Source organism: Talpa occidentalis, unplaced genomic scaffold (assembly GCF_014898055.3).
Source record: "Talpa occidentalis isolate TD23 unplaced genomic scaffold, MPIMG_talOcc4v2.1 talOcc4.11, whole genome shotgun sequence".
Classification (NCBI taxonomy): Eukaryota; Metazoa; Chordata; class Mammalia; order Eulipotyphla; family Talpidae; genus Talpa; species Talpa occidentalis.
In genome coordinates, this window is record NW_023601104.1 from 68,487,356 (window position 1) to 68,513,653 (window position 26,298).

The following is a 26,298-nucleotide window of genomic DNA, read 5'->3' on the forward strand; positions in this document are numbered from 1 at the left end:
AAGATAATTTCACTAATTTATATGTAAAGTCAGTTATTTCTGAGGAATTTAAACCATAACATCCAACATCATATTACAGTTAAAGGACCAAAATATTCATGACTAGTTTAATTACCATTGGTAAAATCAGCTAACATATATGTAGCATTCTGTATTGTATGGAGAACATTGTATACATCATTTTTTTTACTCTTTCCACCAAATCTGAAAGGCAAGGTGTTATTTTTTTCTTTGAAGGTGAAGAAAAGAGATTTAGAGAAGTTACATACGCACACACACACACACACACACACACACACGACAAACTTTACCTAAGATTATAAACGCACTCTGTGTGGTATCTTTTTTCCCTTACCCCTCCTCCTGTTTTTCTCTCCGCTCCACTCCATTTCCTTCCTCCAATGATTCTCTCTAGGTTCCAGTATAGAGAAACAAAGGTGACTTCATGAGGGCACCCACTTCTTTGCTTGTTCAGTGCACAAATTCCAGTGTTCAGAACACCTGGAGAATTAACTAGATGTTTGAGAAATATAGATTGTAATTTTTTTTCTAAATTATATGTTATCTAAATTTTTAGGGCTTGCACACTTTGAAGAATTTAAATGATCTCAACCTTGCTGGAAATCTAATAAGCAGCATTGGTATGTATTCTTTTGCTTTGAGTCTGAGATAATGCTACAATATTTTTTTTATCAGTATATAGAGTACACTCTTAGATTTCTTTCAGACTTTTTTAAATATATCTTTGCAAAGCATTTCTAAATCAATCACTACAGGACAGGAAAATATAACTCATTTATCAGTAATTACTAGTTAGACAGTGTGACTGTTAGTCTTTTTTAATATTTATTTATTTATGCATACAAGAGCTGGGGTACAGGCTAGAGATGTGAGAGGGTGACAGGATTCACAAGAGACAGAGTGGGGAACAGAACAGGCAGATTAACTGAAGTACACTGCTGAGGGGAGCAGTGGGCGAGTCAGGAGAGGTCTGCTGTGCCATGTGGGTTGCGCCCTGGCCAGCCGGGGATCGAACTAGTGCTGCAGAGGCTGTGAATTGCTTCATAGTGTAGTGTTTAACCCCTTGCACCACCAGGGAGGCTCCCTGTTAGTCTTTTTATATGCAAGAAATGATGACAATATGCAACTCAGAAATACAAGATATGAACAGGAGATATAGCCAGAAATTTAATTTTTCTTCCATCTTGTTTTTTAAATTGAAGGTCGGTGCCTTGATCCCAATGAACAGCTAGAAAGATTAAACCTTTCTGGTAACCAGATATGTTCTTTCAAGGTATGTTTAAGTGGAACAATTCATTATTTATCAACTCAGATCATGAACTATCTTTTTGCAGAAAATGGACTTCAGCACCTTCAAGAAATAATTATGTGGGCTAGCCAAATCTCCTAGAAATTTTAGAGTCAGCTGACTAAATTGGCTCTGATGCTGTAATAATTGATCTGACACTGTAAAAAATCAAACAAGTATTACTTGGCTTTCAAGTTTTCTGGTTTTTAATTTTAATTTTCTGTTTTTTCATCTTCTCCTAGCATCCAGGAAAATGGACCTCCCCAGAAAAGGGCTGGAATCTTTCAATAATCTCATCATGCCTTATGATTTTAACAATCTCTTTTTTTTTTAACTCTTTTTTCTTTACAACTCTCCAGAACTGTGGGCATATTCCATCCTAACTCAAAATGAGTTAAGATACACACACACACACACACACACACACACTCTCTCTCTCTCTCTCTCTCACACACACACACACACACACACATTAACCTAAGATTATAAACACATTCCCTTCCTCCTCCTCCTGTTTTTCTCTCAACTTGACTCCATTTACTTCCTCCAATAATTCTTTCCACATTCCAATATAGAGAAACAAAGATGCCTTCATGGAGGCAATAACTTCCCCTGCAGACTTCTCCACCCCTCTAAATGGCATCTCCATTCTTCAATTAACTTTAGCCAAAATCTTTGAGAGTTCATTTTAAGGCTCCTCTTAGTCCTTCATACCCCAAACTCAGTCCACCAGCAAATTCTTTAAGCTGCACTTTCAGAACATGTCCAGAGTCTGACCGTTTCTTACCACTTGTATCACTCTGCTAACCTGGTTCAAAATACCAGCATCTCTAAACTGCATTATTGAAAAGGCTTCAAATAGATCACCCTGTGTTTACCATTTTACTACTAACAATGTGTTTTTTTTTTTTTAGAAGCTTTTTTTTTATTTTTTATTTTTTTAAAGATTTATTTATTTATTCATACAAGCACTGGGTACAGTCAGAAGCACGGGAGGGCTAGAGAATTCACCAGAGCCAGAGCGGGGAACAGAACAGGCAGAAGGACCGAAGTACACTGCTGAGAGGAGCAGCGGGCGGCAGGAGAGGTCTGCGCGCCATGTGGGACCCTCACCCAGTGGCCGGGGATTGAACCGGCGCTGCAGAGGCTGCAGGCAACTTCGCAACCCAGCGCTCAACCACTGCGCCACCGGGGGAGGCCCTAACTAACAATGTGTTTTGCACACATCAACCTGCTCCTTTAAATGTGTGTGTGTATGAGAGAGAGAGAGGTAAAAAGAAACGGAATCCTGCTCTACTCCTGCCAGTTTAAGGTGCACTAAATCTTCAAGTCAAACTAACGACAGAAATGTTAAGCTTTGGTCCATTAAACACATCATAAAATTAATAAGAAGAAAACAAAATATTATTTGTGGAGAATATAATAAGCTAAGAATTAATATCCTCATTATTAAAAGAAGTCTTTTAAATCCATTGGGAAAAGTAATTTAAGATACCCATGGAAAAAGGGACAAATGAATAGGTCAATTCATAGAATTGAACTCTACTTGCCCATTAATTTATAAAGGAATTTCCAGCCTCATGAGAATGAATAAAATGCAAATTAATACAACATAACATTTACCTGATTATATTTTAAATATTCATGATTTTTATAAACATAGTATTCTGTACTAACAAAATTGGGGTAAGATGGACATTTAAAAGTTTAAATTGACAGAGATTTTCTAGAAAACATTTAGAAGTATGTACAAAGTCCTTTTAAAAGATATCTACTCTTTGACCTATCAAATAAATTGCATTCCAAGGAATCCATTCCAAGAAAATAATGTGAAATGTGGTCAGGGCTTTATGTTTAAATGTGCTAGAATTGCAAAGAGATCATCAGGACCTTTGAGAGATAAATTTAGAGTACTGTGGGAACATGCAGAAGGGCAGCCTAGCCTTGTTTGGGAGGTGCAGATAAGACATCCGTGAGGAGGTAACTTGTAAACTAAACTGTGAGACACGTAGGGGTTGATTTGGGAAAGACTATTGCAGGCAAATGTGAGAAGGACCTAAGTGGTGAAGGAAACAAGTCAAATTCAAAAAATTAGAAATCCTGTGTGACTGGAATAGTCCAACGGAGAGAATCATGACTTGAAGCTGAAGAAGTAAGTGCAGAATGCTAGAAGGATAAAGGATTTCCCTGCCAAGAAGCCATGCAGAAGTTTATCTTACTCTGGTCAGCATTGGTTAAGAGAACAGGTTGCTGAGCAGAAAGATCTGTCAATTCTAGCACCCCCACAAAACAGGGACAGTATCACATGGTGGTTAACATGAAATTTAAGTGAAATGATCATGTAAACCCTTAAAATAATGTCTAGCAGTCAGTAAGCACTCAACAGATATGCTAGCATTCTCTTCTATTTTAATCTCATGCCAAAATGATGATAAAGCAGAATTATTGTAGAAATAATTGTTTGGCATAGTATTCAAAAAAGGTCTCTAATCTATATCTTAAACTGGCTATTTCTCATTAAAACATTGAACATTCTTCACAGGAACTTCTACTATTCTCATAAGAATGTTCATGAAACACTGTTATCCTGGATTTTTATTTCAAGCCTTTTCTCACATTCTAAAATCATGTTATCCTGGTGGTGATGAGTAACTTATGTGCTGCGCTTCATTCACTCCAGGCACCACAACATTAATTTTGAGTAAGATTGTGTGCCTTCACAGATTCCAATGTCATCTGAATTTGAATGTAAATGGGGGTTCCTGTGTAAAACTTCTAAGTTCACATCCACTGTCTCCTAGTCCAAACTATGATCAAATACAACACAGCCACACAGAAACACCCAGCATGACTTTACTGTTTAGAAGCGTGGTTTACCTTCCTCACCTCTGCAGAATTTGACAAAATAATTCTCTGCAATCTCTGCCCAGGAATTCTCTTTCAGAACAAGTCTGCTTAGTACCACTCCTGCCACGGGCCCATCCCTAGTGTCAGTCAAAGCCAGTGACCCAAGTTCTCACTTGTCCAAAGAGAGTTTGAGCACACAAAGGCCACCTGGCCCTGTTTTACTTTTGACTCTTGTAAACTGACTTCACTGCTCACTTACTATTCCATTTGTACTTTTTCTTCAGAAAAAGTTAGTTCTTTTTCTTTTTGTTCTTTTTCTTCAGAAATTATGCCTCCTAGTTCTTCCTATAGATTTTCCTTAACTCTGTTTTAGATATCCTCATGGCATTGCATCCTTTCTAGTCCAACTCCACCCTAATACCCCCTTACTTCAGGCACTACCTACCAGAACTGTTCTACTCTTCCTCCCATTGAGGAAGTTGTGAGGACATCTTGGAGGTTGTTAGAAAATAATAATCATTCAGTTCAATTCACCCTTATTTAGTGCCTCTTGTGATGTAAATCTGAGTGCTAAGAATGCAATGTTAAACAGGATACAAACTCTGCTCTTGAGAACTGGCTTTTTTTTTTCTCTGTCTCTCTAAGAGGCCAAACAGAAAATATTTTAGGTTTGGTGGGCTACACATGACCTCTGTTGCAAATTCTTTATTATTTTTTTTTTAAAGATTTATTTGTTTATTTATTTATACAAGAACTGGGCACAGTCAGAAGCTGGGAAGGTGAGAGAATTCACCAGAGCCAGAGCGGGGAGCAGAGCCGGCAGAAGGACCGAAGTACACTGCTGAGGGGAGCAGCGGGTGGCAGGAGAGGTCCACGCGCCATGTGGGACCCTCCTCCGGTGGCCAGGGAGCAGCCTGGGATCGAACCGGCGCTGCAGAGGCTGCGGGCAGCCTCGCAACCCAGCGCTCAACCTCTGCGCCACCGGGGAGGCCCCTTTATTATTTTTTTTTTTACAATACTGAACAACATAATCACTGTTCTTAGTTTATAGAGGGAGGGCTGAAGCCCACATAAACTCCTGGCTTATAGACTCTGGATATATAAGCATTGACAACAAGTATGATAAATTCTACAACAAAAGCATGCCCATTTGCTAAGAGCTCATAGGAGGAGCATCTGTCTTAATCTTAGGGGATTAAATGAGGTTCCCAGAGAAGATAATGACTAGGTTGAGTCTCGAAAGATTAATAAGTAAATTTGGAACGAAATTCAATCCACTGCAAGGGAGCAGCATGAGTGAAGATAAGAGAGGGTCTAGGACATTCTGAAACTTGAATTTGTTTGGTATGGCTAAAACACAAAATGTTAGGGTTTAAATAGGAAGAGACAAAACTGAATAATTAAACAAGGGCCAGATGCCAAATAAGGTAAGGTGGTAAGCAATGACTTATATTTCAGGATAAAAGATGTTAAGGAGAAACACTGGTATGGGAGTATGTTACAACATCTCCCCTTCTATAGGTTGTGAGGAAAATGAGGGCCTCAGGAAAAAACTAGGTTTCAGTTGCCCTTAAAAGGAGGAAAGGGCATTTACAGAAAACCAAAAAGAAAGCTAAAAAATGGGAATTCAGCTAAACAAGTTTAAATAGAACTCTTTGTGGCTATTATCACTGCAGCTATCACCATTAGTAGTAATTGAATAGAAAAGGAATCCCACCAGCTTTGATGAGAAGAGTAGATCTGGAGGCCAAGGAAAATGATGAGCATTCCTCATAGCGGGTTAAGTATGTGGGATGGCAGTGAAGGAAGCTGGACATCTGTGGGTACACTGGGGAGCAATTGTTAGAAAAGGGGCTGTGCAGAGGAGCCAACATTGTCCTATGAATAAAGAGGTACTCACGTGACTAACTCTGGGTTTCTAACTGGAATACATGATTTAGTAAATATTCTTTGGCTTTTTATATCTAAATTACATAGTCATGTACAGTCCATGTTTAATTATTATTTTATCTTTCTTCATGTATCTGACATGTTTTTCACTACAGAAAGACATTTTCTCCATCTAAATCACTTTAACATAATTAAACATGCAATTAGAATGCATTACATAAAATGTAGGTGATCTTATGTTTTCAAATGCCTCCTTTAGAAATGGAATGTAGCAATTAATTAATTAAATGTTGTTGTTTTAGGACCTTACTAACTTAACCAGGCTGCATCACTTAAAGGATTTGTGTCTGAATGATCCTCAATATAAAACCAATCCAGTTTGTCTGCTGTGTAATTATGCCACACATGTATTGTATCACTTGCCTTGTCTTGAAAGACTTGATACGTTTGATGTGTCATCAAAGCAAATCAAGGAACTGGCTGATGTAAGTATATTCCTAATCAACTCTCTGTGACTTAGTTTAATTAGTTAACTGCGTCTTTCTGACAGCTTCCATTTATGGTAGGCAGTACTGTCAGTTCTTGTCACCACTTCTACTTTTGCCCCAGTGAGTTGGATATTTAATGTAAGCACATACAAATAATACTAGTACTAGAATCTGAATTCTGATGACAACACTAGAAGGTAAAATAGAAAAGCCTTTGTTCATTCATTTAAATATCCAATAAATACTTTTGACTAGAATGTGAAACACGTGGATGCCCCCTCAGGAGGCAAATCCCCACTTTCTGGGAGCTTACATAATAGTGAGAAAGCACAGACATTAAGCAATTAAATGAATAAACAGCTAATATGTTAGATGGAGAAAAGTAAAATAAGGGTGAAGGAAATGGAATTATTGGTAGGGGGAGAAGAAAAGGCATTGGGTAGTTATCCAGACTTGTGAGGAAAGGTTTTGCTAAGGTGACATTTCAAAAGAGATTTAAGGTAAGAGTGAGTTTTTCAAGAATCAGCACAAGCAAAGACCTTGAGGTAGGAGCATTTGCTTTCTTTTGGAGAACAATAAATATCAATAGTGTAGCTGGAGCTGAGTAAGTGAGGGGGAGAGAGTACGATGAAGACAGGAGTGGGTGGGCAGATCATTTGAGACTGGAGAGTGTGGTAAGGACTTTGCTTTTGAGTGAGATGGTGGTCACTGGAAAATCTTATTTTTTTTAAAGATTTATTTATTTATACAAGAGCCAGGGTACAGGCCAGATGCACGGGAGAGTGAGAGAATTCACCAGAGACAGAGCGGGGAGCAGAATAGGCAGACGGACGAAATACACTGCTGAGGGGAGCAGCAGGTGAGAGAGGAGAGATCGGCTGCACCATGTGGGATTCTCGCCTGGCCAGCCAGGATCTAACCCGCACTGCAGAGGCTATGGACAGCTTCACAGTGTGACGCTTAACTGCCTGCGCCACCAGGGAGGCCCATCACTGGAAAATCTTGAGCAGAATTCCCTCAATTTAAATTTAAGAGGTTAACATCACATTTTAATAGTGTTCTTGATATGTTTACTTTCTCTTCAGTTAGTTCTTTTTAACTAATATAACTTATAAACACCATTTAACTGGTATGTATCTTAATAGTGGGTTTAACCAATTGAAACTGATAAGTTTATTAATAATTATATGATCTATTGGTATTACGGAATTCTAGATAATTGTATTTCATTGACATTTAATCAATTTACTCAATCTAAAACAAGTTAATTAGAGCACCACTTTATAGATTTGGAAAAAAATAACCATTAAATCTTATTTCTTAGCAATGCTTTAAAAATGAACTAAATGTTACATTTACTTTTAATTATTTTAAATTTAAATTTTAAATATTTAAATTTATTTTCCCTATATTTCCCTAGGCATATATTTGCTTTAGTAGTACTGCTTCATTAGCTAGATGGTACTATTTCATAAATTGAATTTTATCTATAGTTTCTTTATGATGTCATCCTAGAAATAAATGTGACTATGCCTCACACTTAAAATATTATCCACATAGAAAACCTTTGGAAGTTTATATTTTTCTAAACAAGTTTAAAAAGAACTCTTTGTGGCTATTATCACTGTAGCTATCACCATTAGTAGTAACTGAAAATGTAAAACTTTCAAATTGTTAAATAGAACATATAATACTATTTAAAATACCATTACTAATTACCTATGTTTTCTATTTCAGTTAATCTTTTGTTGTTTTTTCTCACTTTAGACCACAGCAATGAAAAAAAAAATGTATTACAATATGCGTATAAAAACTGTTCAGCGACATCTTAATGAAGACCTAGAAAAACTGAATGATCGAAAATGCAAATTACAGAAGTTGCCAGAAGAACGAATAAAATTATTCAGCTTTCTGAAAAAAAGTGTAAAATTTTACATTCTCAAGTTTGAATAGTTATATCTTAAGTAAACTGACAGATAAGATAGTATTATTTTATAAATTATATATATAGTTTGCTTCTAAAATGTTTTTATTATAGCTGCTTAACTTAGCTCCATTCTGTGCTTTAAAAATCTGCATTTGAGAAAAAATATAGGCTTATTAATTTATGAAATGTTTAAAAGTTATGTAATTCAGTGTAATTCCAAGAGTTATAGAGATCTATTAAGCTGCATTTTCATTAGATACCAGCAGGCTGTGCTCAAAACTCATTTTGTTGTCTAAAGTGCTATAAAGTATCCCTTTACTAATACTACTGTGGTCTATAAGAAGGTAGGAACTTAATCAAACTATGCTTTAAAAATTATATCTGCTTTTTGTATTTCCTTTAACATTAAGGCTTATTAACCTCAAAACAGAACTCTGTATATGTAATAACTTACTGTATTTTTTAAAAGATATGAAATACAATTATTCAACAAATGGTGTTAGAAAAATAAACTGTTTGGGAATAGGGTAATTGAATCTTTAGTTTACATTTTATCAAAAATAGATACCAGTGGGGGAAAAATTAAATGTAAAGATAAAAACATAAAAAAAGAATATATAAGAATATATAGACAAGTATACTTAACCGTTCTCAACCTACCAAATAAGAGAAATACTAGAAATCACAAAGGAACAGAATGTAGATTTGGTTGCCAAAAAAAGGTAAAATACTTTTGTATTAAAAAGAATTATTAATAAAAGTAAACAACAATTGCCAATTTGAAAAAAAAATGTTTTCAATAAATAATGGACAAACATGGTAAACATTCTCAAAAATCAAAATATCCCAATAGAAAAATTGAGCAAAGTACATAAACTTTTTTTATAAGAGAAGAAATAAAAAGTGACTAATAAACATTTGAAAGAAGAGCTTAACCTGATTATTTCCAAATGTGAATGAAGATAACAAGAAATAATTTTTACCTAAAAAATGTCAAAATCATAAAACATGGTAGTATGCAGGCTGGTGAAGACAGATGTCACTCTTACACACCAATAGGAGTATAATTTGAGTCATATGTATTAACAGCATAAAAGCGCTTATCTGTTTATATATAAGGATATTTATTGCCACAAGCAATAACAACAACACATTGAAAACTAAACGAGAGGAAGAATTATTAATTTTCAAGAGAGAATAGTATTTAGTACATAGCCATTAAGCCAAATCTTTTAAACATGTTTAAAATACTCTTTCTAAAACAAATAGATTTTAATTAATAATATAGTCAGAAAGATACTCTTAAAGTGAAACATTAACAAAATTTGAATAATTTATTTGAATAAAAATTTTAAAAGTATATGGGCACCATTTTATATCTACCATTTTCATGTATAAACTTGTATTAAAACCTGCAAATATGTTGCAACAACAAGTCCAATTAGTGGTTACCAGAAAGGAAGGTGGAAAGGAAGTAGGTAAATATCTTAAAAGGAGTCATTTGTGTGATGAAAGTAGAACTGGTCTTTCAGTGATGAACTTAAGGTAATATGTACACATGTTGACTTTTAGTAATTCACGCCTGCGGCTTACATCTTATAATGCAATGTTACTTTAATTAAAAAAATATTAATTATAGTATATGTAAACTAGACATTTTAGTAAATGTGCTTAATAGTTTTTTAACAGATGTATATGGCAATTATAGAGTGTGGTATAGATAATTAGTAAATTTCTATTTATATACACTTACCCATGTGCAAAACAATGTATCTTGAGTCCTACAATAAACATGATGAGTTTAAAGGCAAGGCAAATAAGGCACTCTCTGTAGCTCCAAAATTTAAGGGAGTGCACAGAACCACAGTAATCAAGATAAATTGTTTTTTTTTATAGTCAATTTTTATCCAGAATACAAAGGTAGTTGAAAAAATACAAAAAAAAGTAGGTGTGACAAGTCATTATTTCAAGTTTTTTTAAGCCAAAAATAGCATTTATAATTTTACTTTGACTTTAATAGAAGCAAACTCATCAGTAATATTTACCAACCTATTTATTTGCTTTTCTCACTTTCAACTGATAAATTTCACATTATCTTTCACTTGATCCAGAGAAATTGGCTGACCAAACTTGTACCAAAGTTATAATTATAGGTTTGGCATGTTTTTGTAAGATTAGCATATTTATGATGTAGAGTTTTACTTTATCACAATTTTAATTAACCGTATATTTAATAGACTCCACTAACATTTTCTTGCTGTCTGGTATATTGATTTTAACAGTTGGAATGTGAACTGGCTGAAATCAAGGGATCTGGCAAAGGGCAGAATGACAGATCTAATAACAATAAAGTAACTGAGCTTGAAAAGTCAAAGAACTGCGAAACTGTCCTGGAAGAATCAAGTCTTCAACAGAAGATACTGACCAAACTAAATGCCTTGAATGAAAGGATAACATTCTGGAGCAAAAAACTTGATGAGTATGTTTAATGAATTGTCTGACTGTCCCAATTTGAAACATGAGAGAAAAGAATGTCCTGGGATGTCAGCTGAACTCAGTTCCCTTCTTTAGGAGTAAAAAGAATTGTAGTATGAAGTAAAATATGACATGTGTCTCCAGTCCAATTCCCAGAAAGAGAGGCATCACTGGTTCAAAACTGGCATGTATGCTTAATTAGGAATAGTGAACTTCCCTTGAATGGTTTCAGTCAAATCACTGCTCCAGGGTCTGCAAAGTTAAAGTATTTGAGCTGGCACGGTGCAGAAACTGATGAGACTGGGCAAAGTACATGCACCTTTGTCTACAATCATCAAGAACGAATTTGGGTTGAGTATCAACTAGAAATATACAGGAAGAAGGCTTAGTAAATATTGTGGCTTTTTAAATTTACTTTAAGTGGATAAGTTAGTTTGGCCTATGATTATACTAATAATAAGTAACATTTGTTGGGTTCTTATTCTGTGTGAAACTCTTTGCCTTGCATCTATTTTGCATAGAATACACCCCAGGAAAGTCTTTTCAAGTATAGGTACTATTGATATTGCCAATTTACTAAGAAACTGTGGCATAAAAAGACTGTAATTAGTCTAAGAATCAAGAACCATAAATGGCAAGGTCAAAATAATCTTCTAACATTTCCATAGTCTGAGGTTAACAAAATTTTGAGGTGATTTTAATCATCAAAAATAGGATGTCTCTCACTTGATTTAGCCCCAAACGTTCTCTTAACCATTGTATTTTAACATGAGTTTTTTAAAAATTATCATGAATTTTAATGTGATTTTTAGATTCTAATAGCCATATATATTTTTTTTCTTAAATAGAATTGAAGCAATTTATTGTATTGAAGTGAAGCAAAAGAAGAAAAGTCATGGTTTATTGATCCCATTTTTATTAATTGAGTTGGAAACTGTAGGAAACATCCACTTTGAAGAAGGCACTCGATCTGATGACTGGTAAATCTGTTTGAAATTTACTTATACCTTTAAAAATTATTTTAAGTGCTTAGAATCATCAGCCAAAATAGCAACTTATAAAATCAACAGTGTCCCATTTTCAAAACACGTCTCTTATACAATATTCATCCGTTGAAAAATTTACCACCTAGGGGCCTTGCTGGTGGCGCAAGTGGTTAAGCGTCAGCACTATGAAGCAATCTGCAACCACTGCAGCATGAGTTCTATCCCTGGTCAGGGAATTAACCCACATGGCGCAGCAGACCTCTCCTGTCTCGCCTGCTGCTCCACTCAGCAGTGTTTTCCATCGTTCTGCCTGTTTTACTCCCCACTCTACCTCTGGTGAATCCTCTCACCCCCTGCACATCTGGCCTGTACCCCAGATCTTGTATGCATAAATAAATAAATCTTTTTACAAAAAAGAAAAATTTACCACCTACACATTTTCCCATTTTACACCTTTGCCATGAACTTAATACTGAAAATGTCCAAGTGGTATTTCATTGCTCTACCTCATTTCCCTTCACCCAAGATCAGAATAAAATTTAGAAAAGTTTACAGTCAGGAATAAATTTTATGTTTATCCTGTTCATTTCTGGACTGGATTCTGAATATTGTGTGAGAAGCTAGAAAAGAGATGGAATACCAAAGCAGGCTTGGCAAAAGCAGGTTGCAATACCAGAGCAGGCTGCTGGCAAATTTCCTGGGAGTCCAAAGTCAAACCAGTTTTAGAGAGTTAACTGTAGTCAGGGTGCATAAAATAAGGCAAGGTTAAAATGAAACCAGTAATTTGAGTGAAAAGCCCATTTAGACAAAAATGGAGGGAGAGAACAACTAGAAACAGAAGCAGGAAACAGGCATCTATACTTCAGAATCAAAGTCTATTGATAGAAGAAAGGAAATGGTTGTGTTGCCTTCGAGGCCCAACCAAAGGAATGATCCTTAAAAAGGAAAAGAAAACCAGCAGAAAAATATCTCTAATTATAACTTTCACATTTCTGCAATCATTTTCTCAAAATCGAGATCCCCAATAATGAACCAAAGCCCTAGAAGCATACTACAAACTTGCGTATGTGGAGAGAAACCAGGAGATATGGAAAGCTATAGAATAAAACTGGCATATCACCCTGGAGGGTAATTTTATTTATAGCCAGTGTTGAAATAAACGCTGTTTTTTATGGAATAAAATGCAAAATTTGCATGAACTTTTTAGAAATAAAAATGTGTGATTGTTATGGGTTACTTTTTAATTTATTTTTATTTTATATATTTTTTACATCATTTTTCATTTTTTGCACAATGTATGCATTTTCATCTTGGTTATAGTTCCCTTACAATTCCCTTCCCCCTTATTTTGACCCCCCATAGTATGTCTCTGATTTATAGTTGCTTGTTGATTTTGATTTTTACTTTTTAAAATCAAGCCCCCTGTTTTCTCTTAGCTGTGGCTCTTATTCAGCTCTGTGAGTAAAAACCTCTGAGGGGCTCTGGAGGTACATTAGTGGAAAAGTGTGAGAAGCTCTGCCTAAGGAAGAAAGAGACATTTTGAAATACTTTATTTTGTATCAATGCATTCATTTACCCAGCAGCAGCCCCTATTTGCTTAACCACATGCTTGATTTTTATGTAGAAAAGGTGTTCATCCCAGTGCCCATGTAAACAAGTAAAGTCCTTGATTTTTCAAGTGCAATTGAGTGGATGTCTCTCTGTAGGTGCATGAAAGTTTTTCAGTCTTTCATTTATATTCGTTCAACCTAAACAGATTTTTGTTGTTACTTATTGCCAAGTCAGCTCCTTACAAAACAAGTAAGTTAGTGAAAAAATATATATGAAAGCAAAATGACTAAAAAGACATTTGGGTAACTTCATCATACTGATAATAAATTAGGTAGCTTTGATCAACTTTGATGAGCATTAACAATTGTTTATATGAATAACCTTGATCTATCTTAAAGAGAAAATCAAATATGTGCGTAGAATTTTAAGGACTATTTTTTTTACTTTTAGGATAACACAGTCAACTTAGTTCTGATAACTATAATAGTGCTTAAATTGGGCCTCCCCGGTGACATAGCGGTTGAGCGCTGGGTTGTGAAGCTGCCCACAGCCTCTGCAGCGCCGGTTCGATCCCCCGCTGCTCCCCAGACACCGGAGGAGGGTCCCACATGGCGCGCAGACCTCTCCTGCCACCTGCTGCTCCCCTCAGCAGTGTACTTCGGTCCTTCTGCCTGCTCTGCTCCCCTCTTTGGCTCTGGTGAATTCTCTTACCCGCCCGCGCTTCTGACTGTACCCAGTGCTTGCATAAATAAATAAATAAATCTTTAAAACAAACAAACAAACAAACAAAAATAGTGCTTAAATTATCTGGCTGTGTGCCACATATCTGGTTGTTTTATTTAAATACTGCTTTCTATTTTGTTATATTTTTAAAGTTAATGATTAAGCACTTAAATACAAAGTACTTAAGTATAATAAGGACACAATCTTCCAGAACTTATGGAACATAGCAAAAGCATCTAAGGGGGACATATAGAGCAAAACAGGCCCACATTAAGAAACAAGAAAGACCTCAAATGAGTAATCTAACATTACATGTTAAGGTACTGGAAGAGGGCTAGAACTCAAATATAAAGGTTTTCCGTCAAAATAGCTTTTGTTTATTTCTTTAGCTAAAGAGCATTATATATTTCTAATTCAATCACTCAATATTTTCTTTTTTTTCTTTATTGAGGTAACATTGGTTTACAACACTGTATATGATTTAAGGGAAGACGTTCACACCTCCTCAGATACATGTCACCACACCACCCCCACCATCAAAGCCTCTATAGATCTTTACCCTAAGGCATTGGGCCCCCTTCTCTTCTTTTGAATCCTCTGTCTCTAGCAGCCTCAATTCTACAGTCTCATTTCTAAGGTTTGTTGTGGTTTAGTTTTATCAGTTCCTTTAGTTCACATAAATAAAGTCATCTGGCATTTGTCTTTCTCCTTCTGACTTATTTCATTTAGCATAATAACCTCCATTTCCATTGATGTTGCAAATGGCAGGTTTGTCTTTTTTATAGCCGAGTAGTATTCCATTGTGTATATACAGCATCCCTGTTGTGTACCTTACCTTAGAGGAAAGGCTTTCAGTTTTTCACCCTTCAGTTTCATGCTTGCTGTGGGTTTGTCATACATGACCTTTGTTACGTTGATATATGTTCCTTCTATCCCCATTTTGCTAAGAGATTCTATTATAAATGGATCCTGAATCTTGGGTCAAATGTCTTCTCTGTATCTATTGACATGATCATATGATTTTTGTCTTTTTTTGATAAGGTGAACTACTTTGATTGATATATGTATGTTGAAGCATCTTTGCATCCCTGGGATTTCATGATGTATGATCCTTTTACTATATTGTTAAATTTGGTTCTCTAAGATTTTGTTGAGGAGTTTTGCATCTGTGTTTGTCAGGGGTATTGGTCTATAGTTTTCTTTTTCATGTGATGTCCTTGTCTGCTTTTGTTGTCAGAGTTATGCTGGCCTACTTGTAAGATGTGTTTGGGTGCATTCCCTCTTCCTCAATCTTTTGGAAAAGCTTGAGAAGGACAGGTATTAGTTCTCTGAAGGTTTCTTCTCACTGTAAAGCCATGTGGTCCCAGGCTTTTGTGTTTTGGGAGTCTTTTGATTACTCTTTCAATTTCCTTGGGGTAATTAGTCTGTTAAGGTTTTCCATTTCTTCCTAATTTAGTTTTAGAAGGTTGTAGGTGTCTAAGAATATGTTCATTTCTTTATAATTTGATTTAGTCCCAGATGTTTATCTTTGCCTTCATTATCACTGCTTTGGGTGATATGTCTGTAAAGATGTTTTTGAGGTGCATGTCATGTAGTGTTTTGCCTATATTTCCTTCTATATATTTTATGGTTTCAGGTCTTATGTCTAGTTCTTTAATCTATTTTGAGTTGGTTTTTGTGCATGGTGTGAGGTAGTAGTCAACCTTCATTCTTTTGCATGTAGCGATCCAGTTTTCCCAGCACCATTTATTGAACAAACTTTCTTTGCTCCATTGCATATTCTTTGCTTCTTTGTCAAAGATTAGTTGACTGTAAATCTGTGGGTTTATTTCTGGATTTTCTATTTGGTTCCATTGGTCCGTGTGTCTGTTCTTGTTCCAGTACCATGCAGTTTTGATTAGTAAGGCTTTGTAGTATAGTTTGAAATCTGAGAGTGTGATGCCTTCATTCCCTTCTTTTTTTTTCAGGAAAGCTTTGGCTATTTGGGGTTTTTGGTGGTTCCATATGAATTTCATCAATATTCTATTTCTTTGAAGAATGTCATTGAAATTTTTATTGGAATAGCATTGAATCTATAAATTGCTTTTGGTAGGATGGCCATTTTGATAATGTTAATTCTTCCAATCCATAAGAAGGGGATGTCTTTCCATTTCTTTGTGTCTTCTTCTATTTCTTTTAACAGTGTTTTATAGTTTTCTTTGTATAGATCCTTTACTCTTTTATTAGGTTTATTCCAAATTATCTGATTTCCAGATGTTCCAATTTGTTGGCATAATGACATTCCTGGTAGTTTCTTATGATCCTCTGTTTGTAGTAACATCTCTTTTGTTTATGATTTTTATTATAGTTTTTTTTTTTCCTTTTTCTTAGTCATTCTAGCTAGAGGTTTGTCTATTTTGTTTATTCTTCCAAAGAACCACTTTGGGTGTCATTGATCTTTTGAACTTTTTGACTACTATCTCGTTTATTTACACTCTAATTTTTATTATTTACTTCCTTTTACCAGCTTTTGGTTTCATTTGTTCTTCTTTTTCTAGTAACTTAAGGTGTAATATTAGATTATTCATTTTAGGTCTTTCTTATTTCTTGATATGGGCCTGTATTGCTATATATCTTCCTCTTAGATCTACTTTTGCTGTGTCCCATAAGTTCTGGAAGGTTGTGTCCTCATCATCATTTGTCTTGAGGTATTTTTTTAATTTCTTCTTTGATTTCCTCATTAACTTATTAGTCATCCAATGGTGTGTTGTTCAGTATCCACATATTAGAGGTTTTTCCTGCTTTTTGTGATTGATATCTAGTTTGATACTATTGTGGTCAAAGAAGATGCTTGCCATGATTTCAAGCTTCATGAATTTGTTTTTACTTATGACTCATATGTGGTTCCAGGTGCACTTGAGAAGAAAGTGTTTTTAGTTTGGGGGGCAAGAGGTGCAATGCACTATAAATGTCTATTAAACCCATGTGGTCTTATTCTTTGTTAAGGGTATTCTGCCATTATTTATTTGCCCTTATTTATTCTGCCCTTATTATCTGTATGATTGATCTGTGTATTGGTGAAAGTAGGGTGTTAAAGTCCTTGGCCATGAATGTGTTTTTCTCAATGTTTGTTTTTAGATTTGATACCAAATGCTTTATATATTTTGATGAGTGCTATGTCTTCCTGATGAGTTGTTCCTTTCATCATTATATAACATCCATCCCTATCTCTTGTTACTTTTTTTTTTAACTGAAAATATATTTTATCTAAGTACAGCTGTCCCTGCTTCCTTTGGATTCCATTCATATGTAGGAGTATTTTTCCAGACATTTACTCTAAGCCTGTGTTTATCTCAGGAGCTCACATGCATTTCCTGAAGAGAGCAGAAATTTGTATTCTGTCTTTTAATTCAACCAGACACGCTGTGCCTTTTAACTGGTGAGTTCAGTTTATTTACATTTAGAGTGGTTATTGACATATGAGTGTCTGCTGATGCCCTTTTGTCCAAAATTTTAAGGTTCTTTCTATTTCCTTTTTCAAATATTTATGGGTGTTCTTCTCTTTGATTTACATATAGAACTCCTCTCAACATTTCTTAGAGGGAAGGTCTAGTGTTTGCAAACTCCTTCAGCTTCTGCTTGCCTGGGAAGGCCTTTATTTCACCCTCATATCTGAAGGCAAGCATTACAGGATAGAGTAATTTTGGCTGCAGTTTTTATCCTTAACTATTTTGATTGTATCGTTCCATTCTCTTATTGCCCATAGTGTTTATTCAGAGAAGTCAGATGTAAGCCTGATCAGGGTTTGTATATAGGTTATCAGCTTCTTCCCCCTAGCCTGCTTCAATATTCTTTCGTCTTGAACACTTGTGTAGAGTAAATGGTTTTCAGGTTTTTCTGCCCTCCTGCCATTAGGATTGCCCTCCCCTGATGGGGAACCTGCATTTTGTTACATTATTATATTATGTTGTTTACTTCTTGGATCATGGCAGTAGTATTGAGCTATCCACCAAGAGAAGCAGAAGCAGAAGAGGCAGGAGAGAGAAGGGGAGAAAGAATGCCAGAGAAGCCCAGAGTGAAGACTTGTCAGGGGCTTGGAGGCCTCCTGGCCTCCTGGCCTGCTGGCACCCCTGCCTGCCATGTACCTGGTTGCCACACTACATGTAAAAGCTCAATAAAAGCCTGAGAAAGCCACTGAGGGCTATAAGACTCCTCCTTTACCTGCCCAGTCTGCTCAAATCATAGATACCCTGCTCTGTGGCCATCCTGCCACGACAGCTTGGAAATTTCACTATTCTGACTTGGTATAATCTCATTATGTTCAGATAACCTGGTATTCTTTAACTGGACTTGTATATTTCATTCCTTCTTCAGATTTGGGAAACTTTCCTCTAATATTTCTTTAAATAAGTTCTTTGTTCCCATCTCCCTAAATTCTCCTTCAGAGACACCTATTATTCTCATATTGCCTTTTCTCATGCAATTGGATAGTTCTTAAAGTGTTTCTTCATTTTTTTCTTTGTATTTCTTTTCTTCCACCTAGTTTCTTTATGAATTATCATCCTCAAGGTTGCTAATCAGTCTTCCATTTGGTCTATTTTACTGCCATAACTTTCCCCAGAATTTTTTATCTCCTGTATTGATTTTTTTGTACTTCCTACATCTGTTATTAAAACTTCAATTTCAATCTTCTAGTTGTTAATTTTAGTTCTCTGGACATCATTAGGTTTTCTAATTTTCTGTATATCTTTAAATCAGCTTTTCTGTGTTTTCCTCCATTTCTTTGAATTTCTGCATCATGGCAATTTTGAACTCTGTATCTGATTGGAAGAAAACATCTTCCAAGTCTTTGTGGATGGTTCTGGAGACTTGTTCTCTCTGTGATGTAGTATTCCCCTGTGAGCTCAGGTTGCCTTTTGTTGTGTTTTTCATCTCCCCATTATTTCCCTTCTGAAATCTAAGTGTAGAGACTTTCCACTTTTCCCAGATGGTATTGTGTATAAAGAAGAACTAACCTGTTGCTGGGTCTTCTGTAGGTGGGGGAAGACTCTGAAGGGGTTTGTTGCTGGTGGAATTGGGGAGTGTGGGTGTGGCTCGTGCCCAAGTTACCACTGCCAGCTCTCCTCTTTAGACTTCAGAACCATGTTTCTGCAGTCAGAGAGCTGGGCTTTTGGTGCATCCCTGGTGCCTTCCAATTGGCTTCACTGTATTTGCTTGGTCCCCTTATCTGCCTGTTCCAGGGGGAAATGGGTGAGGTAAATCAGACCTTTCTAAGCTTTGTCTTCCTCACTGGATCCCTGTTCTCCTGGCTCTCTACAGCACCCTTGCCCGTATCTCCCATAGTTAGATCAATAACAAGCAGTTTCATTCTCCCCAGACACAGCTATGATCCATAGTTTCCACACCAACAGAAGCTTCTCCCGGACTCACACTTTTGTTTCCCCTGTGGTGAATTTCTTCAGTGTCTCCCCTGTCACACACAGTCGGCACTGGTCCCCTGTGATCATGAGGCTCGTCATTCCACGTCATGGGATCCTCTGAGTACAGTGCCTAGCTATACTTTTCTCAGTCTATTCTCTCCAGAGCAAAGTAGGGTACGTCCTCTGATGCCATCTTCCCTGAGTATTCTTATATATATTGTTGATTACCCTTTTGTTATTATATAACAAAAACCTTATCTAAATAAAATACCTATAGCAGTAGTTGTACTACTACTACTAATAATAATAATAATTGGTATATAAGTAATAATGAGAGCCTTAGTGGTTCCAGGACATGTTACTTAGGGCTGATTTGGGTTGATTTAGGCCTAGAACATGATCCCTTTACTGGTGAGAGTATAAGTTTGAGATGATACTGTGACTGTTTAGCTAGATCTCTGAACTAGTTAAGAGCTTCATTCTGGATTTTGTCTTCATTCTGATATTGGTCTCTGCTACCAGATTGTGCACTCCTCTGGGATTATTTTTGCTCAAGCAACTCACTTTAAAATCAAAGGATGGAGTAATTTGGCAGCTCCTAATTGGATTGGTTCAGTTTTTGTTAGTGAGAAAGATAGATGCTCTAAATTTGGAATTCAGATATTAGATGGAGGTGGGTAGATCTGTGATCTTAGCTCATACCCATGTTCAGGCCAAGGTTGATTATGCAGGTGAGGACAAGGTATCCTATCACAAATGTATACCATATAGGATCAATTAACTTCCTTTTCAAATTCATCCATTTTTAAATCTGATCTTAATCAAAATTCTGTGCGGCTTTAAGACAGGACCTCAATTTATTGTGAGCATGGCCAGGTGAGGGCAGCAGAGAGCAAATGAACACTTTCAGACATTTTCTTGACATTTTCACGTAACTGACCCTTCTCAGTTCTTAGCGCAAACACCTTCTCTGAAAAGACTTACCTAACCCCTATCTTAAGCACCCCTCATGCTATTCCTAGCTTGAAATCTTTTTTCTTCAAAGCATTTATCAGTTTAGAAATGATTTTATTTATGCCTTATTTTTTGTCCAACTATCTTGATATACAGGCTCCATGAAGAATAGGGACCCTGCCTCTTTCACTTCCATTGCCCTAATTCTGAAGTTATTGTAATTGTCCAAGAGTTGATAGTGATTTGGACTAAAGTAATAAAAATAATATGTTCTAATAATGATATAGGATCATACTCAGGATGTATTTTTTAAATTTTTTAAAAGATTTATTCATTTATTTATACAAGAACCGGGGTACAGGCCAGATGTGCAGGAGGGTGAGAGGATTCACCAGAGACAGAGTGGGAACAGAAGAGACAGACTGACGAAATACACTGGTGAGGGGAGCAGTGGGCGAGACAGGAGAGGTCTGCTGCGCCATATGGGACCCTTGCGGGCTGGCCGGGATTGAACCAGCGCTGCAGAGGCTGCAGACAGCTTCACAGCGCTGCACTCAACCTCCTGTGCCACCAGGGGAGGCCCAGGATGTATTTTAGATATTGCTGAAGAATTAAACATTGGTGAAGAAGAGGCGAGGCAGTTTATTTCTGGGATTTTAACCTAAGTTATCAGTTAGCTCATGATACCATATACTGAGATAAAGAACACTCAAGGAGTAGGATTTGGGACAAGTGTTGGATAAGTGAAGTTTGAGAGGCCTGTTACGCATACAGGTGACTATATCAAGCACACAGTTGAATATCCAGCTAGGTTGGGTAGAAACCAAATCTGGAAATAAAGCGATGTAATTTGTGTGTGTGTGTGTATACATACAATATATATTGCATAATACATAAGTATATAATATACAATTATGGTATATAAATATAATACATGATTTCATATATATCATTTAAGTAATGGAGGATTGCCTAACCAATGTATCTTTTAGTCAGAACAAATATATAATTATTAATTTTAAAAAACTATTATTTTTCAAAGTTTAGTATCTCTTTAATTGATTGAATTATTATGAACCCAAACAGAGCTACTATCTGATGATATATCTTTAGCAAAAAACATAAACTATGGGTTATAACCTTTATCAATATGTAACCTTGTGTTCTTCAACATTTTAAGAAAATCCATGATTTTCTTAGGGTATTTTCTGTATTCCCATATAGGTTTAATTCCTGTTATGAATTAATTCTATCACGTTTTTGTACATGGGACTTCAGAACATACGGTATTACAGGAGTGAAAGTAAAACGTGTCATTAAAGTTAACAACCGTATTCTGAGACTCAAATTTGAAGAGAAATTCCAAAAGTTTTTGGGCAATGAAGACATGCATGATTCAGAGTAAGAAGTTAAATTCCATAGGGAATTTTTAAACAAAAATTTGACTTTATTTTATAAAAAGTTTTTTATTTTCAAAGTTTACACTATTGAGAGTATGCCTTGTTAGTAAATATTTCCTCTTCATGCATCTTACTTGAGAAGGATGGCCACATAGGGCCTTGTTTTCAGACTGAGGGGGAGTAGAGGTTTAATAATGATGCCTGGAATGTCGAATATAAATGGGAGATATCCCAGGCTGAACATACAGTCATCTTATCTACGGACAAGCTGTTCTGAAATCAATTCTCCAACATTTTTGTCTCAATTATTCTTAAGGAACTATCGAAAGATGCTGGAATGCCTTTTTTATGTTTTTGATCCTGAAGTTATGGTGAAGAAAAAGCATCTACTACAAATAATTGAGAAAGGATTCAAAGACAGTGAGACAAGCAAGGTAGCATAAAATGTCATTCAGAATAATGTTTTCTTTCTAATGAATAAAGCTCCTCCATTAGTTAAGTATAGTTATATTCTCAATTTTTTCATTCATATTAATGGCAAATTTCTGCTCTTTCAAAAAGCTTAGTGCTATCATAGAAAGTATAACATCTTTGAATTATACCAGGAAAAAAAATCTATTAATTTCTATCTGTATGACTACCTGTTTAGTCTTTCTAGGCATCTTATTTTTATGTTGTGAGCCTTTTGTTAATGATCTTGATATCTACTTCTTTAATCTGTTTTAAACTCTCTGAGATCTTTTCCAATGCTGTGCTTCTGAACTATCTATTTTTTTCTTTCTTCTTTTACTACCACTATTTATTTTCTGCTCATTGTTTCCACCTTGCTGTTGATACTGCTTTACTCCTGATTACTCCTGAATTCAAATATCCCATTAACCTTTGCCAGTCCCCTTGCCTCTTGATGAGACAGCTGTATCACACTGCCACATCATAACACACATAAAAAAAATTACTGCAATTGAATCTTAGTTTTCCTACCTACCAGCTATGTGACTTTACTTTGCTCTATTTCTTCCTATATGTAAAATGAAGCTAATAATTGTATCTATTTCACAAGTAGACAGATATTGTTAGGATTTAGTGAGCTAGACATAAAAAAAGTTCTTGGATTATTCTACATCAGTGTTTGTAACATCATTATTCACAATAGCCTAAAAGCAGAAATAAACATTATGTCCATCAACAGATAATGGATAAGCAAAATGTTGTGCATGTGTATAGAATGATATATTATTCAGCCATAAAAAGGAATAAAATTCTGATACATGCTACAACGTAGATGAACCTGGAAAATACTATGCAAGTGGAAAAATCCAGACACAAATGGTTAAATAGTATATGATTTCACCTATGTAAAGTACCTAGAGTAAGCAAATTGGTAGAGACAGAGTAGACTAGAGATTACCAGGGGATGGCAAAGACGGAGGAATGATGAGTTATTGTATAATGAGTACAGAGTTTCTATTTGGGATCATGAAAAGTTCTAAAAATGGAGCACAATGATGGTTGCACAGCATTATAAATATACTTAATACCAATGAACTGTATACTTAAAAGTGGTTTCAATGATAGCTTTTACCTTATGTATTTTTTACCAACTCCTCCAAAACACACACACATACCACCACCACCACCACCACCACCACCACCACCACCACCACCACCACCACCACCACCACCACCACCACCACCAGAGCATTCCAGCCACTCAATGGAGACTGTATTGGAGGGAATAGGAGCAGATAAATGGGACATTCTATGAGGAAGTTACTGCAGCAGCTAAGGTCAAAGACACTGGTGAATTCAGCAAGAGAATATAAGATTGCCTTCACTGTACTTTTTGGAAGAGAAGGAAAAGGAGATGAAGAACTGAATGAGGATTTTAGAAGGCAGAATGAAGTGCTCAGTCATTCCAGAGTACTGTGAGTCATCATGGGCAGAGAGAGTGCGGCTAACAAATCTGTGTGTTTTCTGCCTGCCATTCACTGTGATATCTCTAATCCTCCCAAAAGCCCTCTGTTCTGCTCTCTCCTATACAATAGCCATTGCCCGCATTTGACTGCTGATGATTTGAAATGTGGCTAGTCACATTTAGGTGTACTGAAAGTTTTAAATAAATACCAGTTTTGGAATACTTAGAATAAAAAACAATTTCTTATGTTGATTACATGTTGAATGACAATATTTTGGATATGTTAAATAAGGTGTATTATTAAAATTTACCAAAACAGTTCTGGCTGACAAGAGGAAGACCAGATATTTTCTTTGATACCCAAGGACTTGGTTACTAGCTAATAGGTAATATTATTGAATTCCATTTTAGCTTTCTTCAAAATGTATATCCTCAGCTATTTGATCTGTTCTCTGCTCTAACACCTACAGATGCCATTCCTACATGACTAATCTGTTTTATTTTCTTGTACAATGTGTATAAAACCAGTAAATATTTTCTTTTCATGTATCTTACTTGACTAGAATGGCCACATTTTTGGGCTTCGTTTTTAGACTGAGGGGAAGTAGAGGTTAACTTTTTGCCCAAAAGTAACTCTGGCCCAGAGAGTTTATGTCTACTAATAATGTGGTCATTTCCTTACTCACCAAGTTCAGAAGCCTTGAAATTTTGTTTGACCACTACTTTTTCCATTACCCTACACCAAATCATTCATCATTTCTGGTGATTCCTCCTCTACCATATCACTTGCATTCTTTTTTTCCTTCCCTACACTCATTGCCTGCTACCACTTAGAATGTTCCTCTTATCTTTGCCAGTAGTTTCATAATAGGCAACCCTGCCCTTGGTCTTGCTCTTTGTTCCTTTCATCTTAAATTTTGGTTTTGTTTTTGGTTTTGTTCCTTTGTTCCTTTAATTTTGTTCCTTTCACCTTTAATTAATGTTCTCCAAGACATTACTTTTATAGCATATATTATACTGTTCTCATGATAAGAAACCTTCAATAGCTTCCCATTACTTGTGAAAATGAAACCCAGATTCCTCTGCCAGTCATTTAAGGCCCTTTACATTATAGCTTCAACCTAACCCTCCTTTACCATATATATAGATGTTCAAAGTAAGGTATGTAGTTTACTTGTGAGTCTACTAAACACACATCAATGTCATACTTTCCTTAGATGAAATGTTTTTTTCCTATTTTATTCCTATTGCAAAATTATCATTCAAATCTCAATTCAAGGACTTCCCTCACTGTGAAGCCTTTCCTGAATTCTCAAACAGCAGGAGTCCTCTTACCTAGTTTATATTTTTATCAAAAAGTCAACTAAAATGGAGAACTATAAATTATTTACTTAAATAACCCTTTAATCCAACTTAAAACATAAAAACTTACATTCATTTGTCTATTTTATTATGTAGGCCAAATCCTTTAAATATGAGGTGTAAACTCCAGGTTTTAAACAGTTTTCTTGCACCAGAAACAACAGGATTACATATTAGTTTCAGTTCTTTTAAAATTGAGCATGAGCATAAAGATTCTTGCAAAATAATTTAAGGGCAAGAATCTGTCTAGTTTTAGTTAGCTTGATCTTCCCTGCCACCACCAAACTTTTGCATTTGCCTTATCTACATATACTTTGACAGAAATTTTTTTAATAATTACCCTTTATGAATTCTTACCAGAGTTTTCCACTTAGCTTATATTGAAACAATTTTCATTCTTTATCTTTGTGTGATGTGCATCAGTTTAGAAACAAATACAAGTAGTATAAACAAGTGTAGGAACAAAATTAACTCCTTTTGGTAAGCATGCATTACTAGGTGGAATAGAAAGTCCATTAGCGTTAGATGCAAAATGCCTCAACAAAATCTTAGCAAACCAAATTCAACAATAGAACAGAAGGATCATATATCATGAACAAGTGGGATTTATCCCAGTGATATAAGGATGCTTCAACATATGCAAATCAATCACTATAATTCACCATATCAACAAAAGGAAAAACAGAAATCATATGATCATGTCAACAGATGCAGAGAAGGCATTTGATAAGATTCAGCATCTAGTAAAATGGGGATAGAAGAACATACCTCAATATAAAGGCCATATATGCCAAACCCACAGCTAGCATCATACTGAATGGTGAAAAACTGAAAGATTTTTCTCTAAGATCAGGTACACAACAAGAATGTCCATACTCACCACTACTGTTAAACATAGTATTGGAAGTTCTAGCTACATCAATTGGATAAGAGAGATATAAAAGGAATCCAAATTGGAAAAGAAGTAAAACTATTTGCAGATGACATGATATTATACATAGAAAAACATAAAAACTCTAGTAAAAACTGTTAGAAACAATAAATCAGTGCAGTAAAGTAGCAGGCTACAAAA

At 35.6% G+C, this 26,298-nt stretch overlaps 2 protein-coding genes across 8 annotated transcripts in view; one reads left to right on the forward strand and one right to left on the reverse strand.

The window, feature by feature from the left end:
• RTN1 (reticulon 1) overlaps positions 1 to 26,298 on the reverse strand; it is a 325,955-nt gene that overhangs the window by 229,206 nt on the left and 70,451 nt on the right. For 4 of the 5 annotated variants that reach the window (XM_054690793.1, XM_054690792.1, XM_054690791.1 and 1 more), the window contains one exon: positions 356 to 501. The exons of the other annotated variant lie outside the window; for it this stretch is intronic. In XM_054690793.1, coding sequence (XP_054546768.1) covers positions 356 to 389 — 34 coding nt within the window. In that variant the 5' untranslated portion in view covers positions 390 to 501. The remainder of the gene's footprint in view (positions 1 to 355; positions 502 to 26,298) is intronic. 5 annotated transcript variants of the gene reach the window in all.
• LRRC9 (leucine rich repeat containing 9) overlaps positions 1 to 26,298 on the forward strand; it is a 94,901-nt gene that overhangs the window by 8,075 nt on the left and 60,528 nt on the right. For all 3 annotated transcript variants that reach the window (XM_037503451.2, XM_054690784.1, XM_054690786.1), the window contains exons 5-12: positions 578 to 641; positions 1,224 to 1,294; positions 6,349 to 6,531; positions 8,302 to 8,457; positions 10,744 to 10,940; positions 11,785 to 11,916; positions 21,774 to 21,950; positions 22,266 to 22,383. In XM_037503451.2, coding sequence (XP_037359348.1) covers positions 578 to 641; positions 1,224 to 1,294; positions 6,349 to 6,531; positions 8,302 to 8,457; positions 10,744 to 10,940; positions 11,785 to 11,916; positions 21,774 to 21,950; positions 22,266 to 22,383 — 1,098 coding nt within the window. The remainder of the gene's footprint in view (positions 1 to 577; positions 642 to 1,223; positions 1,295 to 6,348; positions 6,532 to 8,301; positions 8,458 to 10,743; positions 10,941 to 11,784; positions 11,917 to 21,773; positions 21,951 to 22,265; positions 22,384 to 26,298) is intronic.